Raw genomic sequence first — 24369 nt, 5'->3', positions numbered from 1 at the left:
AAAGTCAAAAAAAGCCTGAGAGGGATAAAAGCTCATTTAATTAATTTACAATAATTTACAGCCATTTGTTTGTATTCTAGTTTGAGTGTGTGTTTGTGGCGTGTTTTTTTTCTTTTTTTTTTTTTTTTTTTTTTTAGTTATTTGTATGTTTTGTAAAAAGGCATTATAACTGATCACAAACAGGAGAAATCCTGGCCATTTTACAGTTAACAGGTACAGAATTTAAATATTCAAGCTTGTGATGAAAAGCGGCAAGGTGGTCGCAGTGTACAATGTAAACAAGTAGCTTTGGAAAGCGAACAAAGTCCTTGAGAGTTCTTTACTAAGAAACAAAGAAAATAAACTCCTTATTCCTTCCTGAAATGTGAGCACAGGTCAGTGTTTAAAAATGCATTTACAAACATAATTTAAAACATGTTCATCCCAAAATCACTTTGACATGAAGAGTTTTATAGTAAGATCCAGTCTGAAAGGGGCAGTGTTGAGGTCCCTGTAAAAGTAAACATCTTCCATTTCTTAAAAAAAAGTGCCACAGCATGTGCAGCACAGTGCAGCATAAACTTTAAATACAAAAATATTTTTCTTCTGTTGGAATAGACCTTGCATCCCAGAAAGAAGTAACAATACTGCTACTGATAGAATATCCAGTCCATATCTTTCAAGTCATGTAAGGCAATTACTGTGTTAGTTTACTGTATATGGCTAAAAGAAGGTCCCGAAAACATCAGTCTTTGTTATGTTTTCCGGCTACTCCACGTATGTTCAGGTGTACTTTTGTGATCTGATGAGTGTTCAAATGGAGATCTGTGTCCTAAGGGAGATCTTGAACCATAAGGAGACCTCTGATCTAATGGCGACCTTGGGCCACTACTTGAAGCTCTGTGGTCCATTTGCCAGTCTGAGTGGTACCTATAATCTCTCGAAGATTTATGGTGGCTGTACTCTGAAGTGGAACGGTGATCAGAATGTATCCTGTGGTCTGAATGAGAACGGTGATCAGAATGAGCTCGGCTGTCTTTCAAATTTCCTTCCAGGTTAGACCGGTGGTCTCTACTCCTGTAGTCATCTAACTTTCTATGTTTACTATCAGTGTAGTATCTAAAAAACAGAAGTTATTTGCGTTAGTGTTACTCAACATGTTAACAGCCACAATTATGTAAGATCAACAAAAGTGCATTAGAGAGGTACCACTGTTCCAGTTTGGCATTATTTAGAAAAAGATGTTTTGGTGCTTGCTACAAGCACACTACAAAAACAGGAAGGGAATTCAGAATTGACATTAAAACTCCTGAAGAAACTTGCCTGCTGTCTTGTTTGTAGTGATCCCAGTCTCTGTGATCTTTTCCATTGCTGAAAGATGAATAGGGCCTTTTCCTAGAGTCACTTTTCTTGTAAGTATCTCCTTGATGCTTATCTTTGTGATGATCGTGGTATTGTGACAAATATTTGTCACAAGAGTAACTGTCCCTGCTGCTGTCATCATGGTTTGTATTCTCCTTCAATCTTTCCACATCTGTTTAATGAAGCAGAGATTAAAAAGAAGTCTGTGTCTTCTTCGCCTAATTCAAACAGCACTTCTACCTATCAGATGTAAAGCAGTATGAGAGTGACATTATAATTTCACAGAAACAAGATCGAAATAGATGACAGACAAATGCACTAATGTGAGTGAAATGAAAAACACCAGAAGTACCTTGATGGGAAGCAAACTAGAATATAGATGTACAGGACTCAGAAACTGGATTTTTTAACCTCTTCATTCAGTCCATAAAGCTAAGTGTGATCCAAATGAGCAACGCTAGTGAAGCCATTTTAGACAAAGGCAGCACCTTCCTCTCTAAGAAGGGATGGCCTTTGCATGAGTAAGAGTTTTAAAGGTACATCTTACTAATGAAAGACTTACAGTGGCATTCCAAAAATACATTATGTTGGTTTTAAGCATTATGCAGCATGATAAAAATAAGTATTACTTAGAAGGCAGGTATGGAAGCACAGGAAAAAAGGGTGTTATTTTCAATAGTAAGAGATGCTGGCCCTTGTGATTCGTTGTAAACAGTTTTCAAGGAGTAACTCGCATTCTTATGCAGTAGTGACATTACAACAGCCATAAATAGGCACAGAACTTCCAAGGTTTTCAGTAGACCTCTCTCCCTCCCCCAAACTAAACACAAAACCCTCCCAAACCTCTTTCCAACATTTTAGAAATGTAATTAACTTGCTAATTAACTTGCTACTGAAACCAGCAAGTACCAGATTCAGCGTGCACTCTGATGGATCAGCAAACTAGCAAAGGTCTACTAATCAGCCTATCACTATGATATTTAGCAGTGTGGGAGACAGAGCTAGGAGACATGCAAAATGAAATAAACATGAGAACTATGATATCTAACACAAGAATATACTTAAGGTTGCTTACCTGGATTTCTAATTACATGTGTATTCACACTGCTGCCAATGTGCTGGTCATTGTGTTGCTAGAAGAGAGGTACAAAAATGCATTGCTAAATCTCAAAGTTCATCCAAATTTGTTAGAAAAATAAAGAGACTACTTTACTACAAATACAAACACCACTTGTAGTGTTTTTCTGTGACCCGTATAATCTTTTCCATCTAATAAAAGAGTTTTAACACTTAAAATATACATTTGTGTATTTAGAAGGGTCCGAAAATACTACCTGAGACTCTTGGCGTTTTTTGATTGCATGTTTATAAAGCTTGTGCAGCTTTCTGGCATCAAATTCTGTAAACTTAGAGACGAAAATCCACAGATTTCTGAGGAGTAAGAGAAGAGAAGTTGTAATTATTCTATACATTTGTTTTTCTTGTATAACTCCACAGAACATGAATTTATCTGAAATTATTTGAACACTGCCCAGCAAATATTACCTAGCTGTATCTCAAACATTGGAAATATTAATTCCTTTAACAGTTTGTCACTTTGTAATATTTATTGTAAGTACTTCACAGTACAAAATGCATGGGAATTTATACCAATAACAAATGTATTAATAAAATGATTTGTTAAACTGCTTAAAAATGTAGCTACCAGTTTGTCTTTGTCTTCTGATTTGCTTGAAATTTGAGTATTTAGCCGTAAATAAAAATTTAAGCAAGTAGAACACAAATAAAAATTATTCCAGTGCTCAAAAGAATGAAAGAACAAATTAAGTCTTTTGCTGTAAAATCCTGACAGCTTCTATAATCACAGAGTAGCTTTACTATACTTCTTATCAAAGACAGCTGAATTTTATTAATATAGAAATCAATTCTAGCATTATTATGAACAACAGCTCTAGTACAAGTTTTCATGTCAAGAAATGTAACATTTACCAACACTAAGACATGGATCTTTGTTCTGTATTTCTGATCACCTTAATATTTTGAGGTAAAACAATTAAAACCAATAGAAGCATTCTATACTAACAGAAGCTGTCAAGAAAACGGAACACTTAGACTTTTGTATAATGAAGTTCAGTATACAAACTGAAGTTTACATTCTAACAAAATTAATTCAAATTGCATTAAGAACAATTGAATAGAAAATGTTTACAAACAAACTTTTTTTTTTTAAATCATCACCTCATAAAGATGGAAACCCTTCATTTTTGTAATACGTCTGAGTATGTTATGATAGTCTTCTCAAACCATGGCTAGCATGTACTATAAATAACTTCAGAAAAAAGAATAAAGAATTCTGCAATTCTAAAGCATACAAAAGTAAAACAAAATTTTCGAATTCACTATTTTTAGCAGGAATCAAAACCAAACCAAACCCAAAAACCCCCAAACAACAGCAAACCGTCCCCCTTACTCCCTCCCTCCAAAACCCACCCACATGGTCAAAGTTAAAAAATTGTGACTTTCAAGGGTAAAAATGCTTTTCTAGTAAATACAGTCAAAGTAACAAGTTGCCTTTCCTTGGATTTCAGTTAAAATAAGCGAGGCAATTCCACCTATTGGAGAAAATGCCTCACTGTACAGTATGAAAAAGTGAATCTGTTCAAAGTCGGGACCACCTATAACCACCTTTTAATAGATTCCTATTTAAAACAACAGAAAGATACAAGAAAGGCAGAATAATAAAAGAAATAATTAAAAACTAATTTGCTTCAGGAAAAAAACACAGAAAATAACTTACTTTCTCCACTGTTTAATTTGTTCAGGATTTGTGTACTCCTTCAGACATTCGGTAATGTGATCCCCAATTTTGATTAGACATTGTCTAGTGTGTTCCAGCTGCTCTCTTTCAGAAAGGCCCTTCTCTGGCCGATCCAGCTGCTTCAATGCTGCTTTGACAGGCCTCATTCTTTCTTTACACTACAAAATTGAATTAATACATTTGGTTTTTCCCAAGGGAAAAAAATGGAACCAAACAAAAACTTCCAAAACACTCTTTATTGTGAAATATATATATACACACACACACACAAAGACAGTATTGTTACCAGCCAAATAAAATGCAAGACGTCCTTGCAGCTCTTAATGTTTTGTAGATTTCCTTTGAAAAAGTTGTATTTTAAAACCAGTTGGAAACTTACCCCTCTATGTAAGCGTTAGTATACAAAGCAAATATCAAAGTCTTAAAGCACTAATTTAACATAAGGGAGTTTCTGAGGAAATGGACATATTACAGCTGGATTTTACAATCATATAGAACAAGGCATACTTTTTAGCACCTTGGAAGCTATACAAACTCCATGTCAAAATTAAATATGAGTGTATGAGTGTTCAGTACCTTTCAAAGAGATATCTATCATATGTGCATTCTTGAATTTTCACACTTCATATTTTAATAGTAAGCCAAGACAAAGCCAGTTAGCATGATTTAAATTACAGACACTAGCTTAGGAATACTATCCGTCTACAATGGCACGGTAAACAGATGAAATGCATTGTCTCCTTGTACACAAAGTGACAAATTAGTTAAGCATGAGCTAATTTTGATTTGAAAATGCAGTTAATTAAGGACTTAGACTGCATCTGACGATGACATATGAATGGACATACACTCCAGAACAAAAAGAGTGGATGGATGAAAATGACCTAGAATTACTCCCTGTGCAAACAAAGGGAAGTCTGTAGATGAAAAAAAAAAATTGAGTAATGAAACAAATGTTTGCAATACAATGAAATAGAGCATCACAACTGCTATGGAAGCTTATAGGGACAACTCAGAAAAATCAGGGAAGTTGTTCCATTGCCAGCTCATGCCATTTACAAAGCTGAAGAACTGCATTACATATTGCTCTTCTAGAAGACAGCTTACAGAGTGCACTATTAAATATAAAAATCACCATAAAAATTAACTGTACATGCAAATTGTGTAGTTTTCTGTCCCTTAGTCACAAAAGCACATCCCTCTGAATCACTCAGGGCTCATCCTGGAAATCACAAGTGTGTTATTTGGAAGTTTTAAAATAAAACCATACAGGGGGGCAGCCACTGACACACTCATGACAGTCTTACTTCCCTGTCACAGCCAGCACTCACAACAGCCCTAATAAAACCACCTGGTAGAAACAAACTGTTCAAATCTGAATGACAAAATACCCATTGGATAGGAGCTGCTCCTTTCAGTGATACTGATAGTTTTCCAGAGGCCCCAGACGAACCTATAAATCTTTACATAAACTGTGTGTATGTGCCTTTTCTGCTCTAATATAATCTTAGTCCAAAGAACTGTTTAAATGAAATCCTTTGGGGTCAGAGACATTAGTCTAACAAGTGTTTTGATGGGTATTTGTTCCTTCCTGTGCCTACTATAAATTTAAGTCTGCAATAGTCCAGGAGGGAAGTTATGAAATCTAATGTATCTTGTTATCTTACAAAGAAGACATATGTGATGAGGCGAAGCCAGAGACTCCAGCAATTGCACTGCAGTTCATTCATGTCTGCTCTCCAAGAAGCAGGTTACTTAAGATAATTCTCCAGGATATAACTTTACAGTCTACATTAATACTAAATCTATTAAGCACACAGACCACTGGGTAAATTCTTACTATCCTGCACAAATACAGTAAACAACAAAATAAAATTGCTGGAATGAAGACCAAAATTACTTCTGTACATTGTCAATAACAGTCATTGATCTGAGACTTTACTACAAAGATCACCTGTACCAAATAACAGAATCAGGAACATCAGAAGTTGTCCTCATTTAATTACATATAACCACTAACTGATCAAAAAGGGACTTACCACACTAAAAGTTTTCTGGTCCAGTTCTTCAGATTCTTCTGATATAGGAACTGGCTCACTAGTAGCAGTAATATGAACTGGAGTATCCAACAACGGCATTTTTTTAGTTTTTTCTTTACTTTCAGATTTTATTTCATTTACCTAAGAACAAGGTATAAAAATATTTAAGTAAACTTTATTTTGGTTCTGGAATATCCTATATGACACTCTGCATAACAACTGTATTCTCTTCAATAATAAAAATAAAACTACACTGAGATTCAAGGACAGTACATTTTCCTTTCTCTGTGACATAGAAAAGGGAGAAGGAAAGGAATAAAAAAAAAATATTTCTTGCCCACACTTGTACTCCCAGTCAATGCAAGATATGCATCACTGCAGATGTAATTTCCCATTTCAAAAGCCTTCCTTCATGGTTTCCCACAGTTATTTAAAAAAAAAAAAAAAAAAAAAAAAATCAAACTATGTACAAAGCTTCAATGAAATGTCAACTAGATCCACAATACCGTTTAATCTCAAAATCACTCACATAAACCTAATGGCCTTTTCTAGTGCTATGTAAGATAAGTAAACCTAATTACCTTCTCTTCCTTTACTTCTTTTTCTTTCTGTGTGGATTCTTTTACTTTGTTTTCTCTCTTTTCTTTAATATCTTTTTCTTTTAATTCTTTCTTATCCTCTTTTTCTTTTTTCTCCCTTTTCAAATCCCTTTTATTTTCCTTTTCTTTTGTCTCTCTTTTTTCTTCAGCTTCTTTCTTTATGCCAATATCTGGCTCAGGCTTCTCTTCATTTTCTTTTTCTGCTTTAATTTTTTTATGTGGATGTTTCACTGAAACAATCTCATCCTGCAATATGTAAGCATATATGTCACATCAAACCGAGTTGCTATCTACACAAATTTCATAACTATCAGATTCAAACATACATTTTAGCTTTGCTTTTTCTTCCTTTTGGGGCATCAGATTAAACCACACTTTTTAGCTGTGCATATTTTTTCCTTTTTGGACATAAATTTAATGTCTAACATCTAATGTCTATCAACCAGAATAGAAAGAAAGATGAGAACTACTCACTCACTTCCTTGATGTGACAAAGTATTTATTTAGCAGTGGCAGTAGGTTGAGAAACTAAGAATTAAATTTGAATACTTTCCCTCTAAAAGGTAGCTAGGTTCTGAAGAGCTTAAAGACTACCAAGTCTTGCACAACTGAGCTGATTGGTCAGAACACAAGTGCTGAGGATGTTACAAGAACTCTGGTCTAGTTAGGTTTGTCCCAGTAACTTTTTACCAATCCCACATTAAACATTCACAGAAGGTAACAAGTCCAAACTTTGTTTTCCAGAGATCTTCTTCTTACTAGGCTTTAAAAAAATAATAAAAATCTTAGTTACAGGTTTTCCAATTTATTTGAAGGTGACAAAATATCACTACTATTGTTTTGTAACATTCACATGTAAGGTTTGAAATGGTGACTTGAATCTTTTCAGACACAGAAAAATACTATGTATGCCCTAAAAAAGCAGAATGCACAGCAGAAAAAAAAGATGAAGAATGCCTAATACAAAAATCCAAACAAGACATTTACAGGAGGTATCAAGTAATCAGCCCAAGCAGGACTTCACTATTTAGGTATTATGGAAACTTCCCTGGAAAAATCCAATGACATTAGCAGTTTCCTGCATGTTCTAGCAGCAGAATAGATAAGTTTTAAATATTGCTCAGTATGTAGCAGCTAAGTAAACTCTTTAGGTGACTGAAGCTCATTCATTTAAAGTCTAGTTTCCAAAAGAGCAACTGTTAGTTTGCATTCCAAAGTATTAAACTAAAGAATGTGTCTTATTAAATATGCAAAAAGTAGACTAGCTTGTAGGCAATTTCCCAAACCTGCAACAAGTCAGTCAGCTGACTGGCAGTTGGAGATGAGCTATGACACTCATTTTTTTAAGTAAGCTGAACATGTTAAATTGCTTCATTTTAGGATTTGGTTGCCCTAATTTACTGGAAATTGTGACAACACTATTTAGCCTTATATTTCTGATGAGTTATTGTATGCACAAACATAAGCCAGTCAAGCATTAATTTTTTTTTCCTACAACTTTGCATTTTATTATTCATAAAACAATTTAAACACATACAGAAATGCTTTAGTTAAAAATTACTATTTTTAACAGATGCATCATGTTTTTTTAAAAAACTGACTTGCCTTTAATTATGTATTTGCTGAAGTTTTTTTCTTTAGAATGAGTTGGTAATTACAATGGTTTGTAATAGTTTCAAACGATTATGTAAGACACTTCAATTTAGTTTATTTTAACCCAGGTAGGAAGTATTTTAATGATACAGAGTTGTACTGATTTATTTAAACTACTTTCAAATTCATTAAATAGCTGTTACAAGAGCCTAAAATTTACTTAAATTCTTATCTCTAGTGGTTTCTGCTGCATGATGTTAGAAATAAAAAGACCCCACAAAAGTGGAGGCCTAAAGGAACACATTCAAACTAACAGACCACAACGAGGTTAAATAGTTGATAAAATAATTGTTGGATAATGAAAACCACAACATATACAGAAGCTTTCACATGCAAGTCTTGAAATATAATGTATTCTGGATGCTCATTCTGAGCTTGGCGGGTTGCTTTTTTTTCTGAGAATGAATAAAAAAAAAATGTAACTGAACAATCACTATTGGTAGTTACAAGGCATTAGCCAGAAACATAAGTTTTACAACTGTGTTACATTAGGTTTGTATTTCTAGCAGATACAAAGCTGAATTCTTTAAAGAATGCCATAACTGAGCAATGCCATATGTAATGAGACCATGTTATTTTATAATATAATTTGGAGATCTACTCATAATTCCCCAGTTACTGGCTTGTCATTAAACTAAAATAGATACAGTGTTCCATGTGCTTCTAGTTACGCAACATTAACTGCAGGGGCCACAAGGATGACATTTTATTAAGTCAAGCAGAAGATAAAACAGAAATTGATACAAATAGGAAGAACTGATAGTCATCTTTACCATATGAAAGATATTTACCTTGTTATCCTCACCATCATCTTCATCAGATTTTTCTGAGGGCTGTGTTGAAGAATCACTTTTTATTTCTTCTTTTATTTTTGCAGCCTTTATCACCTTGTTCTTCTTAGTCCTTGCTTTCCTCCTCTTTGAATTGCCCTGCATGCAAATCGATCTCTTTAATATGTCAACTGACAAGCATTTTGCACCACAGTTGCAAAACCAGGTTTGTTTTTATATCAAATGGAGGGCTCATTTTATTTATTGTCACTAAGGGCCACCACTGGAAACAGACTAGTGCAACAGTAAAGAATACATACAGATAACAAAAGAGTAATATAATATGAACCTTCAGATTAGTTTCTTGAGTTAGGCTCGTGTGACATGATTAACAGTACAGAGTAATACCACACAAAGATGAAGAGCACAACTGAAATGGATCAGCTGACATATCCCAAAGCTTATTGTTTTATCTGACTAATGATAGATTTTACTTACTGCACCAGCAAGCCTTTGTGCTTCCTTCCTTGCAAGGTCTTTATTCAGTAACTTAATGAGGTAGTCTGCACGAGTCTGTAACTGCTTTGCCTGGGGTTTCTTATCTGGATCATCAGGCAAAATCTGAGGAGAACAATGGTAGTATTTATGAGAGCTATGAGTACCTAATACTAAGTTTGGAAGATGCTAATCTGGAGCACACAGAACAAGAAAAGTTGCATAAAAGAAGGTGGAAAAGAATCCACTTTGACTACACCTAGCAAATATGGCAGCATGCTTGAAGCAATGGACAATTTCTTCAATGTTTTTATTTCCCAATCATGTAGCCAATGCAGTCTTGGAAACTGCCTTGCAGTTTAAATCAAACTCAAGAAACCAGCCTCAGATTTCTGTTTCCACTCTCATAGTTTATGCAAGAAATTCTGAGCTCCTGTACCCATCATCCACAGAACTCTTGACTCTGACTCATCAATCTTGAAGATGTCAAAATATGAATGGGTGGTTTCAAAACACAGGTGAAGTAATGGTAAGGCGGGAGTAGAAATCATTACTGAACATACTTGAACACAACCCTGACTCCTAAAATCCCAAAACTGTAGGCTGTTGCTACAAAGTGTACCTCACCCTAGTCTTTGTTAATACCTGTTGCTCACTATTGCTAAGGAGCTATTGCACTGATTCTAGTACATCTATTCTCATGTTGTGATTTAAAGACAACATGAGAAGACATGAGAAAAAGAACATGAAAAACCTGAGGATTAGGCAAGGGTGGGGAAACCAAATAAAATCTCTAGAAAAGCCTCCCTTACTTCAAGACCACAAAACTTCAAGAACACAAAACGGACAAGTATCTGAAACAAAGGGAAATACCGAAAAGAAAAATTCAAATTACAGAGGTCCGCCTACATAGAAATTTGGCAACATAACTAGCTTCAAGAAAGCATACTTCACATATTACTAGGTTTTAAGTGTTGTGTATATCACAAGACAGGTACTAAGAAGTACAACTGACATACCACATCTCTGAAGTTTCAGTTATCGCAAAATAAGCTCTTTTCAGTAACTGTTTTTAAGTAGAATTATTGCCTAAACAAAAGGAGCCCTTGAAAAAATGTAAAGGACATACCTTCTGTGTCAAACTGAGATCAGGATCCATTTTTATCATTTCCCAGCTGCCATAACCATATTCATAGATGCCTATTAATAGATTGGAATCATCTTCCTTACCCCAGTCTATATCAAAATGAGCAGCCTTGGTATGGCATGGGATGACGTATCTAGCAGAAATACAAGAGAGATTTTACTTCTGAAGCTTATTGGTGAGGAAAAAGGGAACATACTAGAAGTGATGTAACTAGATTTATTTTCTCTGCTAATTAGCTGGTCTATTAGGATCAAGCTTATCAAGCCTAAAACATGAACAGATATCTGCCTGTAGTGATGAGCTATGCCACGGAATTGGCTAACCATGAATAAAAATGTCAATCACTGTCCAAGTGTAGCTGCTAACCAAGTGGACAATTCAGGGATGACGATACAGAAAGTGGCAAGCAAAAAAGTTCAGAGCAGAAAAAAAATCACTGCTAAGCTTTTGATAGTTGCATTTTTCTCAAGCAGAGATGACACATACAGCAGCTGCTCAGCAAGTGTGAACTCTAGTCCTGATTATTATTAGTAACAGAACACAGTCCCCAGTGAATACATCTGAGAAGATACAGATGGTACTGACTTTTAAGGCAAGGGAAAAAAGAACCAAGAACAGATGTGCAGCAAGTTACTGCTGCCAGTCCTTACAGGGAATAAAGGGATAATGCTATCACAGTGTGCTTTGAGTCAAAGTGGCCAGAAAATATCTAATAAAACTTGAAATTTTTTTATCCATTACTAATTCCTTAAAAAAACCAAAAAATAATTCAGTACCGTTTTCTTTCTTCTGGATCTGAAGGAATGGATTTGTGCAATGGTGCCAACTCTTCTTCATGAGAGATGACTAGCTTTGCATTCACTTGCACTCCTGAGATTCGGAATGTTGGGCCTTTAACTTTCCCAAGTCTACCTCCTTAAAATGAATGACAAAGCTATTACACAATACTTACATTTATGAATATTATGCCAAATAACGTAAAGAAAACAAAGTAAGATGGATGCAAAGGTACCAAATACATACCAAATTAATTTTTTTTTTAACTGACTGAAGCTCCAGAATCAAAAAGTCTTCCGGATAATAACAGATTATTTTTAAATTTCACCATAAAGCAACAATATACTGCATTCCCCAATGACAATTCACATACAGAAAGCACAGACCCCCCAGAATCAGCTTACTATAACCATTTTTAAAAAAATCACTCAGCACACCAATATTTTTGTTCATACTTTTCCCCAATGGAAGTACATTTTGTTATGATTACTGCACAAAAATTCAGAGTACTAGACATTTTGATTGCTTTAAGCCCACTGTACCTGCTCTTTCTTGTCCAGATGAATTGTCCTTTAAAGCTTTAATGCATCCATTATGTACAAGCTCTCCCAAACGTCTAAGATCTGTCTCCGATTTATCAACTAGCTCAGCATCTCTAGCTACAGCATCTAACCTGCAATAAAACAGATGCAGTTTTATAGTTCTGAAACTTCAGTAGCTGTGAAAAAATCTTTCAGTTTGAAAGTAAAGAAATGACCAGATCAGCTATCAGTCACCTGCACTTGCTATGCTGTATGCAATTTTGATCCAAGGGGAAAAAAAAAAAAAAAAATCCCATGATTCAGGTATCAGAGGACAATACAAGGATGGCAAAGGACCCTAACCCTAACGGGGAGTTAAAATACGTAACTTTGGAAAGAGAAAAAGATCATTATATATAACATGTTTATATAGACTATGAATATTTTAAAATGTAAATAAGGATGGGAAGCTTTCTTTAAATAGGGAAAAAATAAAAAAGCTTAAAAATAAGAAAAATAAGGAAAACATGAAACTAACTTGGCAGTCAGTGGACAAACTGATAAGATCTCAACAAGCTATCAAACAAAGTAACCGAATGGTTTTCCCCAATGAAGATTAGACGAGACAGCATCTGAACTATAAAGACAGAGCGTAAGTAGTCCTGCAAAATGAAAGGTTTGTTTTGTGGGTGTTTGCACACATACTACACATTAAAAAAGGAAAGATACTAAACTAAAGTCATGTTATATTAAAGGTAATCACTATTTTTCTCTTTAAGGTTTCTTGGTGTATTGTTCTGATTTTTATGAAAACAAGGCTCAAAGTTGCAACACAAATAATAATAACTTTTACCTTTCAAGAGGGCCACCAAATTTCTTGTAACTCTTGATAAACCTAGGAACAGTAAATAGTTTTGCCATTTAAATATATGCTTAACTAATTAAGTTGGTTACAATTATTACCCTTATTATAATGTAATATGGATAACGAGAAAAAAACCAAACCAAAACAAACAAACAAAAAAACCCAACAAAGAGTAGGGCAGCTTAGTATATCCAGATACCCAAATGTCAAGAGTTTTCTTGGTCTACAAACTGATGTAAGTAAGACAACAGAAAGTTAATTTATTTTAGAAAATGCTTTATTCAGTTGATAAGACAGAATGTTCAGCAGCTGGACATGCCTTATCATAAAAGTTTGATATGGATTTATAGTAAATAATGACTTCAGAAATTATGTTATGTCTTATATAGTAAAAGGAACAATCTGTAGCAGGTGAAGATTTTGAAAAACAAGACACAAAAAATCTCTCTGTAGGAATATGTAAGTGATGGGGAAAAATGGAGATTAAGTAGGATAGGAAGGAAATAAAGTAACTACATAAAACCATTAAAACAGCAAGAAATAAAATTTCCTTAATCAAGGCATCAAAATGCTAGTGCAAAAGCACACGAATAGCCTTGAAAAGAGCAACAATTTCTGTGTTGTTAGATGAAATAGAAAGGCAAAGGGGATCTTTAAAGTTATTCCTGTAACCAAAAATATGCTGAAAGTTTTACAGCATTTTTAAGAAGCATGGATACTTAAATTTCAGAAGCAAGGTAGCATTTCAGCAACCCAAAAGCTGTAACAAAACAATTCTTCTTCCTTTTACAAATATTTTAGCACCAAATATTGAAGGCACCTGCTGTAAAAGATTCAAACAGCATTTTTTTTTTTTAGTTTAAAAGAACCCCAAATACGTAACATTAATTCAGCACCAAGAACTTTAAAAAGAGAGCAGAATCCACTCAAAGTTTTCTAGTTATCACTAAAAAAAATTTTCACACTCTTTCAGCATGGAAGTTTTTAGGTAAAATGCTTGTTTGTTAAAATAAATGCTCCTCTGTTATAAAACTGTTAATCGGTGTCCTCATGGGTTGCAGGAATTAACACATTTAAAACAATCAAGGACCTTCTTCAAAATTTTATAATTTTACCCCTCATTAGAATGGGTTCAAATTGTCACTATGAGAGCTCACTACGTCAGTAACCCAAACTACACAAAGCAAAATATTAAATGCCTAGGAAAAAAAAAAGTATTACATTTAGGAAAAAGTGCGTTTAATGCGCTTTCAAGCTCTACTAAAATTTGAAAAACCTGTATTGTCCCTTTAAATATGCATGATCACTCCACATCTTACCGCCTGATCTCTGCGTCACTAAATCCTTTAATATTTTCTCGAGGAATAGTTCGTGGTCGTCCACGCTTTTTTGGCCGTTTTCTTTCTGAGATGGAATCACTATCAGATCCAGAGTACCTTCTGCTCCTACTGCGCCTCCCTTCACTTCCATTAAAGCTGATCTGGAATTTCAGAGTAAGTAACGCAAAGCTACGTGATTAACAAACTATTTATAAATAGTTTTACCTAGCTTCTAAAAAATGCATTCAGAAAACTAACATACAACCAAATTAAAGAACCCAACAACGACCTCCAACAAAGTAAATCAAGAGCATGATAGAAGTATAAGTGAGTCAGAACTAAGAGAAACCTGTTTTGCACAGTTTCTCATCCTTGGAAGCATGTATATTTCTTCAAGTTCTTTTTGTCTTTCCTCCTCTTCTATTCTTCGCCGCTGGACTTCTGGAATTATTTCTTCCCAATTTCTTGAGTTTCTTTCTGGTTCCAACTCAATATCATCCTCATCCATATTAGAAAAGTTGGCCACCTTGTATAACAGAATGAACGTATCTTCATCAAATCAAGAAATGACTTTATTTGAAAAAGACTGAGCATCTAAAATTCTAAGAAAACTAATTTTTAATGCATTTTATGGTATTTTTTTATGCATTTACATATACAAATATATGTGATATATAAGAATTTCATACATACAAAATGGTTCATGAAACAGTTTGTAAGTCAAGTATTTTGTTCATTTATGAAATGGACTCCATGCAACACAGGCTAAGATGAGAAAATATGAGAATCTTTTTCTTCATTTAGAAGTTGACTAAAACAGATGCATAACGAAACACTTCCCTTCTAAATGATTGGTTTAACTTCCCTCAACATAGGGCTAACAAAATTTGAATGCCTGAGTTAATTGCAGACTATAATAATACAAAACTAAACATTAATACATTGTGGAACTCAAAATATGTTGCAAATGAATTATCAGAAGGGGAGCTACTTAGTAATCTGCTAAGATAAACAAATACCTCACGCTCTACATTTTTTTTGCACTCAGATGATATGTTTAAACACTTAAAATATCTGGCATCCAAGTTTAGTTCAGGGCTAAAAGCTATTTCTAAAAATCAAAGAAATGCAAACTTTTTATTTTGCGTTTAGCAATGCCACACATGCTTATCAAGGGCAGTAAATAAAATATGAAACTATCTGGAATTCTAATTACTAGCTGATGAGCAAAATGTGTAATATATTTTTAAATGCTTACACTAATGGTAGGTAACCTGTAGAGATGAAAAGTCATTTTAGTAGAAAGGCACATAGAGTTGACTTACTAAGCCATTATTAAGAATGGAGATGGATAGGTGACAAAAGAAAAATACTATGTTTACAAAGGAGAGTGTAGTTATGGTAAGAAGGAAGAAACAGGACAATACCTTGAATTGTGAAAGCAATTCGTCTCCTACAGTTAACGGACCTGGCTCATTTTCCCGAGTTTCAGCCCTCTTCAAGATTTCATCTATATCCATTTCCTGAAGAAGAAATTGTTTCACTTTACAGTAAGATAATTCATACATATTTTCAGTTGTTAGTATCTATCTATCCAGTCCACAAATACTGTTTACCTGGGGCTCCTGTTCTTCCCCTTCAGGTTCTTTAAAAAGTTCCTCTGCACCAAACTTCAAAATTGCTGATAATTCCTCCTTATTAAAAGGTGTGGAGCTGAAATAAAGGATTTTTCAAGAAGATATCTTCATAACTGTAATCTTAATAACCTGAAAAAGTTCTCAGTGGTCATGAGTCATTTAAACTTTATTTTTACTGTTAAACTATATATTTTAAATATATATTTAATACACACATAACAATGTAAAAAGACAATATTCTTTACATCTTTACTTATTCAACCTTATTTTTCTTTTCATTAATCAAGTGAAATAACTCACATTTTTACTTAATTGTCAGATATACCTTAGGCTAAAATGGTATGGAAATGAACACAGATATACCTTGAAGGAGTAGAGCCTGTATGTAGTACAGTTTTCCCTGTAGTGTCCATTCTCTGAATTACTAAATGATCTAACACCATCTTTTTCTTGGCTCTTTCAAGAATATCTTCTTCTACTGATCCTTTTGTGACAAGCCGATAAATATTAACCTATACAATTAAAAAAAAAAAAAAGAAGAGAAATCTCAGTTTTCACTATGTATCTTCTGAATTTAATGACTGATTTGAGATATGAAATACTAGCTTAATTCCGTTGCCATAGACTTCACATAAGCATTAAAGAAACCAATTAAAAAAAAAACAAAACCCAGAGAGAAACTTTTAGATCTATCTCTTTTTTTAAACTTCAGTGACTTGGCACAAGTATTGTCACAGGTGAAACTGCTGATAATTCAAATGATTACTGTACGTATTCTCCGACAAAGAAACTTAAGGAAGGGGGATGTGCCTGAATCAGTTGTTTTCTAAAATGACACGATGCCAACGAACATCTGACAGACAAGCTCACAACTCTTCTCCCCTCTGCCATCCATATACTACAGCTGCCAATATTCTCTCCCCATATTTGGAGATTTAAAAAATCCTGAAGGTTAAATGAATATTACAAATGCTTTTGGACATATACAGCAGTTCCTCTTAAAAACACATGAAGATTGAACAATGTAGACAAAGAGTGGGTAGCTACCATAGGGAACCCATCCTCAAGGCGGAAGCTTAAACACGCATACCTGCTTCTTCTGTCCAATCCTATGTGCTCTGGCCTGTGCTTGCAAATCATTCTGTGGATTCCAATCAGAATCAAATATAACTACAGTGTCAGCAGATGCCAAGTTGATACCTAATCCTCCAGCTCTGGTAGACAGTAAGAAGCAGAAGTCCTGAAATAATTAAATAAGAAATAGTTTTATATACAATAGTCTTAGAAGAACCACTATGACACTTATTTACATTGTCTGTGGATCAGATTACAGAATCATACACTACCAATTCTTTAACTGTTCTATTTTTAAAGCTTCATTATATAAAGTTGTAGTGGTACAGTTCTGACACTTGAAGACTGCTTGAAAACTGATGCAATCCTCCCCTGCCCACACATCCTTTCCTAGATCATGAGCCAACCTAGGGAAAGTCAGATACACATTGCAAAAGGCAGCAGACCAGAACAGTTAAGTCTCCTTGGTGATATGTAGCGCCGCTCACTTCCTAGACTTGTGCTGCTCTCCCTATCACTTGGGAATTAATACCCTCCTGATAGCTCAGTACATCAGTATCTGGCTCTTGATAGTCTAGTACATCTGTACTTGGGCTGCAGGCAATAGGAGGGCAATATTAAACTTTGAAGGTCAGCAAGTTCTGGGTCTGCATAACTGTCAAAAAATAGCTGAAATTCCCCCCCCCACCGACAATAACCAGGCTAGCCCAGTCTGGAAGCAAATGAAGGCTGTATTTACAAGCAGAGTCTAAAATCTATGATGAAATGCAATGAATATGTACAAATATACAAAATTCACAACATTTACAAATATATACAATCAACAGAAAAGCACAACCGATCTCCCCTTGCTTCCCCCCAAGGGGACCCTCCCAAAGGGGCCTCTCTCTCTCCCAGGAGCTTCCCCCCCGACCTCCCTGGACAGAGAAGCAGAGTTAGTTAAGCAGAAAGTTGTTAACTTAGCTGCCAAGATCAGTACGTGTTATCTTCAGCCAGAAGAGAAGAAGAAACAGCAGCCAGACAGCCCAGCAACTGCCCCCACTGCCGAACGCAGAATGTGCAGAGTGCCCACTTTGTTTTGAGTAATAGTTCTTAAACATTTCTATCTATCCAATGGAAGTGTTTAGAACAATCAGTATTTTGCTTTCTTACACCCAATAGTGACTTATTTACATTCTTTCACTTTCTCTGTTCTGAACTTTGCAAGGAAAAATTAAAAAGACAGTTTCAAACCATCACAAAGGTGGACTAGAGCAGAGAAATAGTTGAAGAACGTCAATTATTTTGGACCCTATAGTGATCCCAAAGTGAAAGCACTTGATCACTGTGTCCAGTATCTTCCCTTAGCTGGGACCTCTCTCTAGTACAAAGTGCATGAAGAGGCCAGGAAAAACTCAGACTCCTCAAGACTCAGTTATCATCTGTTGAGAATGCTTAAGCATTTTGAGTGTTTGTACTGAACTTGAGAAGGAAATTTTAACTCTTTCATCAACTTCTCAACTACGTAACTATCAATTTTCCAACTCAGAAAAGAAAGAATCTATAACAGACACCTAAATAGTCACAAGTTGCTCACAAAGAACGGACAGAAATCAATTCTTCACTGTTTTTTCCAGCACAAGTAAGTGTGGCAACAAATGAAGATATTGATTACAGATTGTTGTTAACACAAGGCCATACAGAAGTTAGTTCTGTCTACTGCCAAAAGACGTTTTACATACTAACTCCTTGTCTCAGTTTAATGCTTTTGTAAACAGTTAAGTTCTACTAAGCAAGGAATCTTAGGTTAAATTTCTGCAGCATTTACAAAGCAATCAAAATTAGTTTGATAGAGTTTTAGAAAAAAAAAATTATCTACTGCCTTACTTTTCTCAGCCTTAATTTTCTGTGCAATGTTTTTTTATATTTCAGGGTTGAGGGGGGAAAACCTCCTTGGAGAAAAAAATACCATACCTCTGATCCTTCTGCATTGAAATGATCCAGTGCTTGTTTCCTCAATTCCCCTTTTATTGATCCATCAAGTCTCTAAAGAGATTGAATACTGTATTTAAAATCAGAGCAACTTAAATTCTCAACTGCCAAAACTGTTGTATGAAGGAAAAAAAGGGACTAATGTACATAATCTTTTAATTGGCCTGTTTTCTTTCACAATACTATTCAACATACAGAAACTGCCAGCGTTTCTTGAAAAATAACACATTTTCTTATAGCTTTTCTTATAGCTTTTCTTAAGCAAGTGTTTACATAAAGATTACATAATCACAAAATATTTGAGCTTGGAAGGAACTTCTGGAGATCATCCAGTCTAACTCCCCTACTCAGGTGAGGATAGCAAAAGCAGGTTGCCCTAAGGTCATGTCCAGGTGCCTTTTGAATGTTACAGAGGACGGAAGTTCATTAACCCCTGGAATATTTGTTCCCATACTCTTTTCAGAGTAAAGAAAAGGTTATTCTTATATTCAAGATCAAAGCTTCTTGTCTACTACTATCAAGATTCTTACCTGAAAAGGAAACTGACGATACTTCAGATACTCTGCTAGGATGTCGAGCATCCTCACCATCTGTGAGAAAATCAGAACTCTGTTGCCACGCTCTCGCAGACGAATCAGTAGCTTGTCAAGAAGAATTAGTTTCCCGCTGCTACGTATTAAATGCTACAAAACCCAAGAAGTATACATTACAAAGTAAGTTTAGACACTGCAGTGGCTAGATATTTGAGGTTTGCTTTTCCTTCTATTGCTGTAAAAAAGGAAAAAAAAAAAAAGACAACTCTAAAGTTTCAAAAGTGCATACAATATATAGTCTCTTTGAACTAAGAACAAATTCCAACCCATTAAATCCAGGTAGCCATAACACAACACTGCTGTATAAATATACCAGTATGCATTAACTGAGTATGAAAGTTCACTCCAATTTTAGTTTAGTTGATTCTACCTGAAATCAAACGGATTAGTAGTTTTACTAAATGACGTTTTTAAAGGAGATGCATTCAAGTCCCTCTCAAAGTCACATCTGAACATCTCAACAAAACATGAAGTAAAAGGGCTTAAACATTTATTCAGCTACAATGTAGACACAAGTTCTTTTCTGCCAAGTTAAGTAAAATTTGGTAACCAATAAAACACAAGAAAAAATAGAAATCTTTTACATTGGTATAAAGTACAGCAACAACAGTTTTCTTATCTGTTGTTGTGATTCTCAACTTTTTTGGTATAAATCTTAGTTTAAAAACCCGAAACAACAAACCACCTTTCTCAGTGGTGGTAATTGTTTTCACTTGTTACAATACCAAGATCAGACTGAGCTTTGGATACTTGTTACTTTCATTTCCTTTCACTTTCCCTTTGGTAGACATACGGAGAACAGTTATGTGATTACAAAAAAAAAAGGGTTAAAAGCATCCTATAGATCACTTCTGTGCAATCACAGAGTGCTGGTGTATCCTTGCCAGTCCCATACATTTCCACTCACATTACATTTACCTTCTTCATTTTACTTGTGTCTCAACTTTATTTTGCAGGAAAATACACTGTTTTAAACTATTTCCTTTTCATTTTGACTGTAATTAAAACCAGGAATATTTTATTTAGTGAATTATCTGTCAGTTAATCAGTTCCAACTAAGAAACAAAAAACCCCATTCACTTACCTCTAAAACCCAGGATGTTCATTTTCCCAAGAACCTGCTTTTTCTTAATAAACTTCAGTAAGCATTAACAAACTACCAGAGCATTACAAAATTGTGGGAATATTATAGATGTAAAATATATTAAGTTTTTTTATTAATTAAACAGTGACATTACCTGTAAGGCCTCCTGTTTATTATAGAATTCATTATCATCTGGTGGTTTAATGAGGTAGCAATGGTTACAACACTTCTTGAGTTCCATCATGATGTTCAAAAAGCCTGAGGTACTGCCTTTTGAACCCTTACTGAGGGCTTTATAATTCCTGGTTAAAATCCACCTATGACACAAGTTGTGTAATGTAAGTAATTTCTAACCATATGTGGGTGCAAGACAGATACAAGCTCTCAAAATATAAGCTAGTTTAAAAAAAAAAAAAAAAAGGCAGATCCCAAATAAATGTACAAACACACCAAAGAAAAGAAGCTACATGGATAGATGTTAGGCTAGTGGCATTCTTGAGCTCTTGCTTCATAGAATTCTGTGGGAAACACTAGAAGCCCTAAGCTCAAATTGCATGAGAAAAGCTATTATACTTCAGCATACACGTAGACACAGCATTAAATCAGCACAATTTAAAAAAAAAAAAAAGGTGCTGTTACTTGTAATATTGCTTCTGCAATGCACTCATTTCCATCCTCAAAATTTGCTCAACTTTAGCAGGTAAAGATTTTTCTACGTCCTTTTTTACTCTTCTCAGGAGAAATGGTTCAAGTTCTTTGTGAAGACTAGCATAACCATACTCTCTTCCTTTGCCATGCTCTTCCTCAAAATCTTCCCAGGAAGAAAACCTTCAACATAAGAGAGAAAGAGTACAACATAGTAGTGGACTAAGAATGGCATGAAAAAGCAAAATTCAAGAAGGGTAACACAAACATAGAACATATATACATATATGAGTATACACACATCTGGATTTCTTCCCAATACCTGTTGTTTAATTTACCTAATTTCTGAACTTTCATCTCAAGACATTCCAAATACTTTGCCTATATACAGAAGAAAGGAATTTTCCCAAAAACATTTACAGAATTAAATCAACTGAATTTTATCTTTCCCAGTGGAAAACTCTTTTTCTGTAAGGAAAAAAAAGGTTGCAGAAATTCCCTAATTACATTTACCAAGAGCACACTGAAAAAGCAGCTGCACAGCTGGAGGGTCTGCAAGAGAACTATACATACATAATGTGTATTTTGCAACTTGCTGAAGTGTAACTAGCATCTGTACTAAAAGACTAAGCTAACAGACTGTGATCAAATGAAAAATGGGTACTAAGCCATCACCTAAGCTTCTGAAGAAATGAGCATAATCCATAGCTCAAACTAAATACAGCTATGGACCTTGGTATCTATGACATGTCTGACAGGAATGTGCTCTCACACATGAACTCTTATTTCATCTTGTGCATAAAAAAAAAAAAATGTCAGTACAGTAAACTTACTGTACGTAAACTGCATGGGAAAAACAGCAAGTGGCTGAACTACAGGGTATTTGGCATCTTGGTGTAAATTTATTTTCATCAATAGTACTAACACAGGAAAGCTTCCATTCTGTTGCCCCAGAGTAAATCTTAATTCTTTCCTCTTAATTCAAGAGGATGTCCTTTTTCCAGGTTCTGATCGATCATTTTTGTGGACTGCTAAAACGGAAAAAGCTGATAACCTCTGCCAGGCATTACTTATCAGGAGCAGCACGAGAAAAATAAATGCATCTATTTTACACAGACTATTTAAATTGCCCTTCAGCATAATTCTCTACCTCTATTAAGTCTCAAATAACTACACTTAACGTTTGCTTTGGTCAAGTTTGTCAAAAAGAATTATGTAGAACTTTTCCTTACTTTTCTGGCATGATGAAGTGCAACAAAGACCAAAGCTCTTTGAGGGAGTTTTGCAGAGGGGTTCCAGTAATAAGAAGACGATGGTTAGACTTGAAGTCTATTAAAGTCTTGTACAGAAGAGAGTCGTCATTTTTTAAACGATGAGCTTCATCAACTCCTATGAATGCCCAATTCAGACCACCAAGAAACGACTTGAAGAAATGGGGAAGAAGGGGAATGTTATACAAACAAACACACTACAGAATTTTATAATCAAGCTATAAACATCATCATCTCTTAGTTTACTTTAATGTGATATGGACAGCTCTACACTTTTAGTACTAATTATGACTTTTATATTTGCTAGATTCACAATGAAAGGCTGCACAAATGCCTCCAGAAAGTACAAATTATGTTCAAAAGGGAAAAGGCGGCCAAAAGTCTGACCCACTTTAATCTTTACATGACAGAAAAAATATCACTGCTGACCTCTTCTGCCTGTAACGTGCAAACAAATAAAGTAAAAATTACTTGCTTCTTCACCAACTACAAAAATTTGCTCTTGAAAATGGGAGGTGATTATTACTGTAATGAGAATCCTCAGGCATATTAACAAAACAGAAAAAGGCTGAAAGCCTCACCACAGAATGTTAGGGGTTGGAAGGCACCTCAAAAGATCACACATACAAAATTTAGAATGCTTAAACCCCACCCCAAAAAAACCCAAACGATGGAGTGTCACTAATTTCAAAAGCTAAAGCTATTACGCTCTTCATAAATTTAATGTCCCACAAACCCAATACCTTCAGCTGTCTAAAGACAGTTCTATACTGCAGAGATTATATTTTATTTCTCTGAAGAACTGTTGATTACCTTATCCTTCAACAAAATTTCATATGTTGTTAGTAGTATGTTGAATTTTAATCGTTTGTTCTGTGGATGCATCCACTCATGAGTTCTTATCTATAAAAACAAACGGTAAAAAAAAAGGAAAAAGGTCTTGTTAACTGTGATTAATTTCTGAACTGCAGCAATATAAATGTTTAATGACATACAGTAATATGATCACAAAACAGAAGCACAATAACATATACAAAATAAATTCTAACCTCTCTAAGCATTCCAAGAGTATTTCATTTGAACTTCTGAATAAATACAAAAAAATTATTACGAAATTTACTTAAAAAAAAGTATTATTTTTTACTTTAATGGTAGAATTATTAACATTCAGAAAACACATTAAGAAAACAAATCAACCTTTCAGAAAACCATGACTGGCTTGCTTACATTTTCACTATATGCACCTAAGTAATAATCCTGCATTTGAAAACAGATTGTCTTCTGCAATAACACATTTTAATCTTGTTCACTATTAAGCAGGAAGGAAATCTTTCACAGACATTTATAAGCAGATCAAAATCTAAGCTTTCCATTTGCATCTTAAACACACAGCACTTTTGTGTTTGCTTAGTTTTAACCAAAATATTGCAGATTAGCAGAGGACAGGAATCTGAAGCAATTTTGTTTAGCTACCAGCCTTTCCAATGATACAAAGAAATACTCACCATATTTCTGCTAGTTACATCTCCTAAGTAAACTACAGCATTCATCTGAGGAGCCCAAGTTTGAATTTCTCGTTGCCAAGATGTCAAAGTAGAAAGTGGCACGACAAGCAAGAAAGGACCATACAATTGATGTTCATGAAACAGGTAGTTCAGAAAGGAAATTGTTTGTATTGTCTTACCAAGACCCATTTCATCGGCAAGAATACAGCTATTCCCTCTAAAAAGATAATAAAATAATAATTTAG

At 34.6% G+C, this 24369-nt stretch overlaps 1 protein-coding gene across 1 annotated transcript in view; it reads right to left on the bottom strand.

The window, feature by feature from the left end:
- Positions 1-551: 551 nt before the first annotated feature.
- Positions 552-24369, bottom strand: part of CHD1 (chromodomain helicase DNA binding protein 1) — a 41951-nt gene continuing 18133 nt past the window's right edge. Inside the window, exons 12-37 of the mRNA XM_054397602.1 lie at positions 24125-24341; positions 23433-23522; positions 22581-22771; positions 21343-21531; positions 20858-21020; positions 19557-19709; positions 19009-19080; positions 17072-17221; positions 16345-16493; positions 15961-16057; positions 15772-15867; positions 14694-14870; positions 14345-14505; positions 13014-13055; positions 12182-12312; positions 11639-11777; positions 10845-10995; positions 9719-9841; positions 9242-9379; positions 6780-7043; positions 6199-6339; positions 4139-4317; positions 2676-2772; positions 2417-2474; positions 1303-1513; positions 552-1098 (exon numbers count right to left, since the gene is read on the bottom strand). Of these exons, the coding sequence (XP_054253577.1) occupies positions 735-1098; positions 1303-1513; positions 2417-2474; positions 2676-2772; positions 4139-4317; positions 6199-6339; positions 6780-7043; positions 9242-9379; positions 9719-9841; positions 10845-10995; positions 11639-11777; positions 12182-12312; positions 13014-13055; positions 14345-14505; positions 14694-14870; positions 15772-15867; positions 15961-16057; positions 16345-16493; positions 17072-17221; positions 19009-19080; positions 19557-19709; positions 20858-21020; positions 21343-21531; positions 22581-22771; positions 23433-23522; positions 24125-24341 (3943 nt within the window). The 3' untranslated portion in view covers positions 552-734. The remainder of the gene's footprint in view (positions 1099-1302; positions 1514-2416; positions 2475-2675; positions 2773-4138; positions 4318-6198; positions 6340-6779; positions 7044-9241; positions 9380-9718; positions 9842-10844; positions 10996-11638; positions 11778-12181; positions 12313-13013; positions 13056-14344; positions 14506-14693; positions 14871-15771; positions 15868-15960; positions 16058-16344; positions 16494-17071; positions 17222-19008; positions 19081-19556; positions 19710-20857; positions 21021-21342; positions 21532-22580; positions 22772-23432; positions 23523-24124; positions 24342-24369) is intronic.

Source organism: Indicator indicator, chromosome Z (genome assembly GCF_027791375.1).
Source record: "Indicator indicator isolate 239-I01 chromosome Z, UM_Iind_1.1, whole genome shotgun sequence".
Classification (NCBI taxonomy): domain Eukaryota; kingdom Metazoa; phylum Chordata; class Aves; order Piciformes; family Indicatoridae; genus Indicator; species Indicator indicator.
The sequence above is the reverse complement of the archived record's forward strand: the minus strand, read 5'-3'. Positions and strand labels throughout refer to the sequence as shown.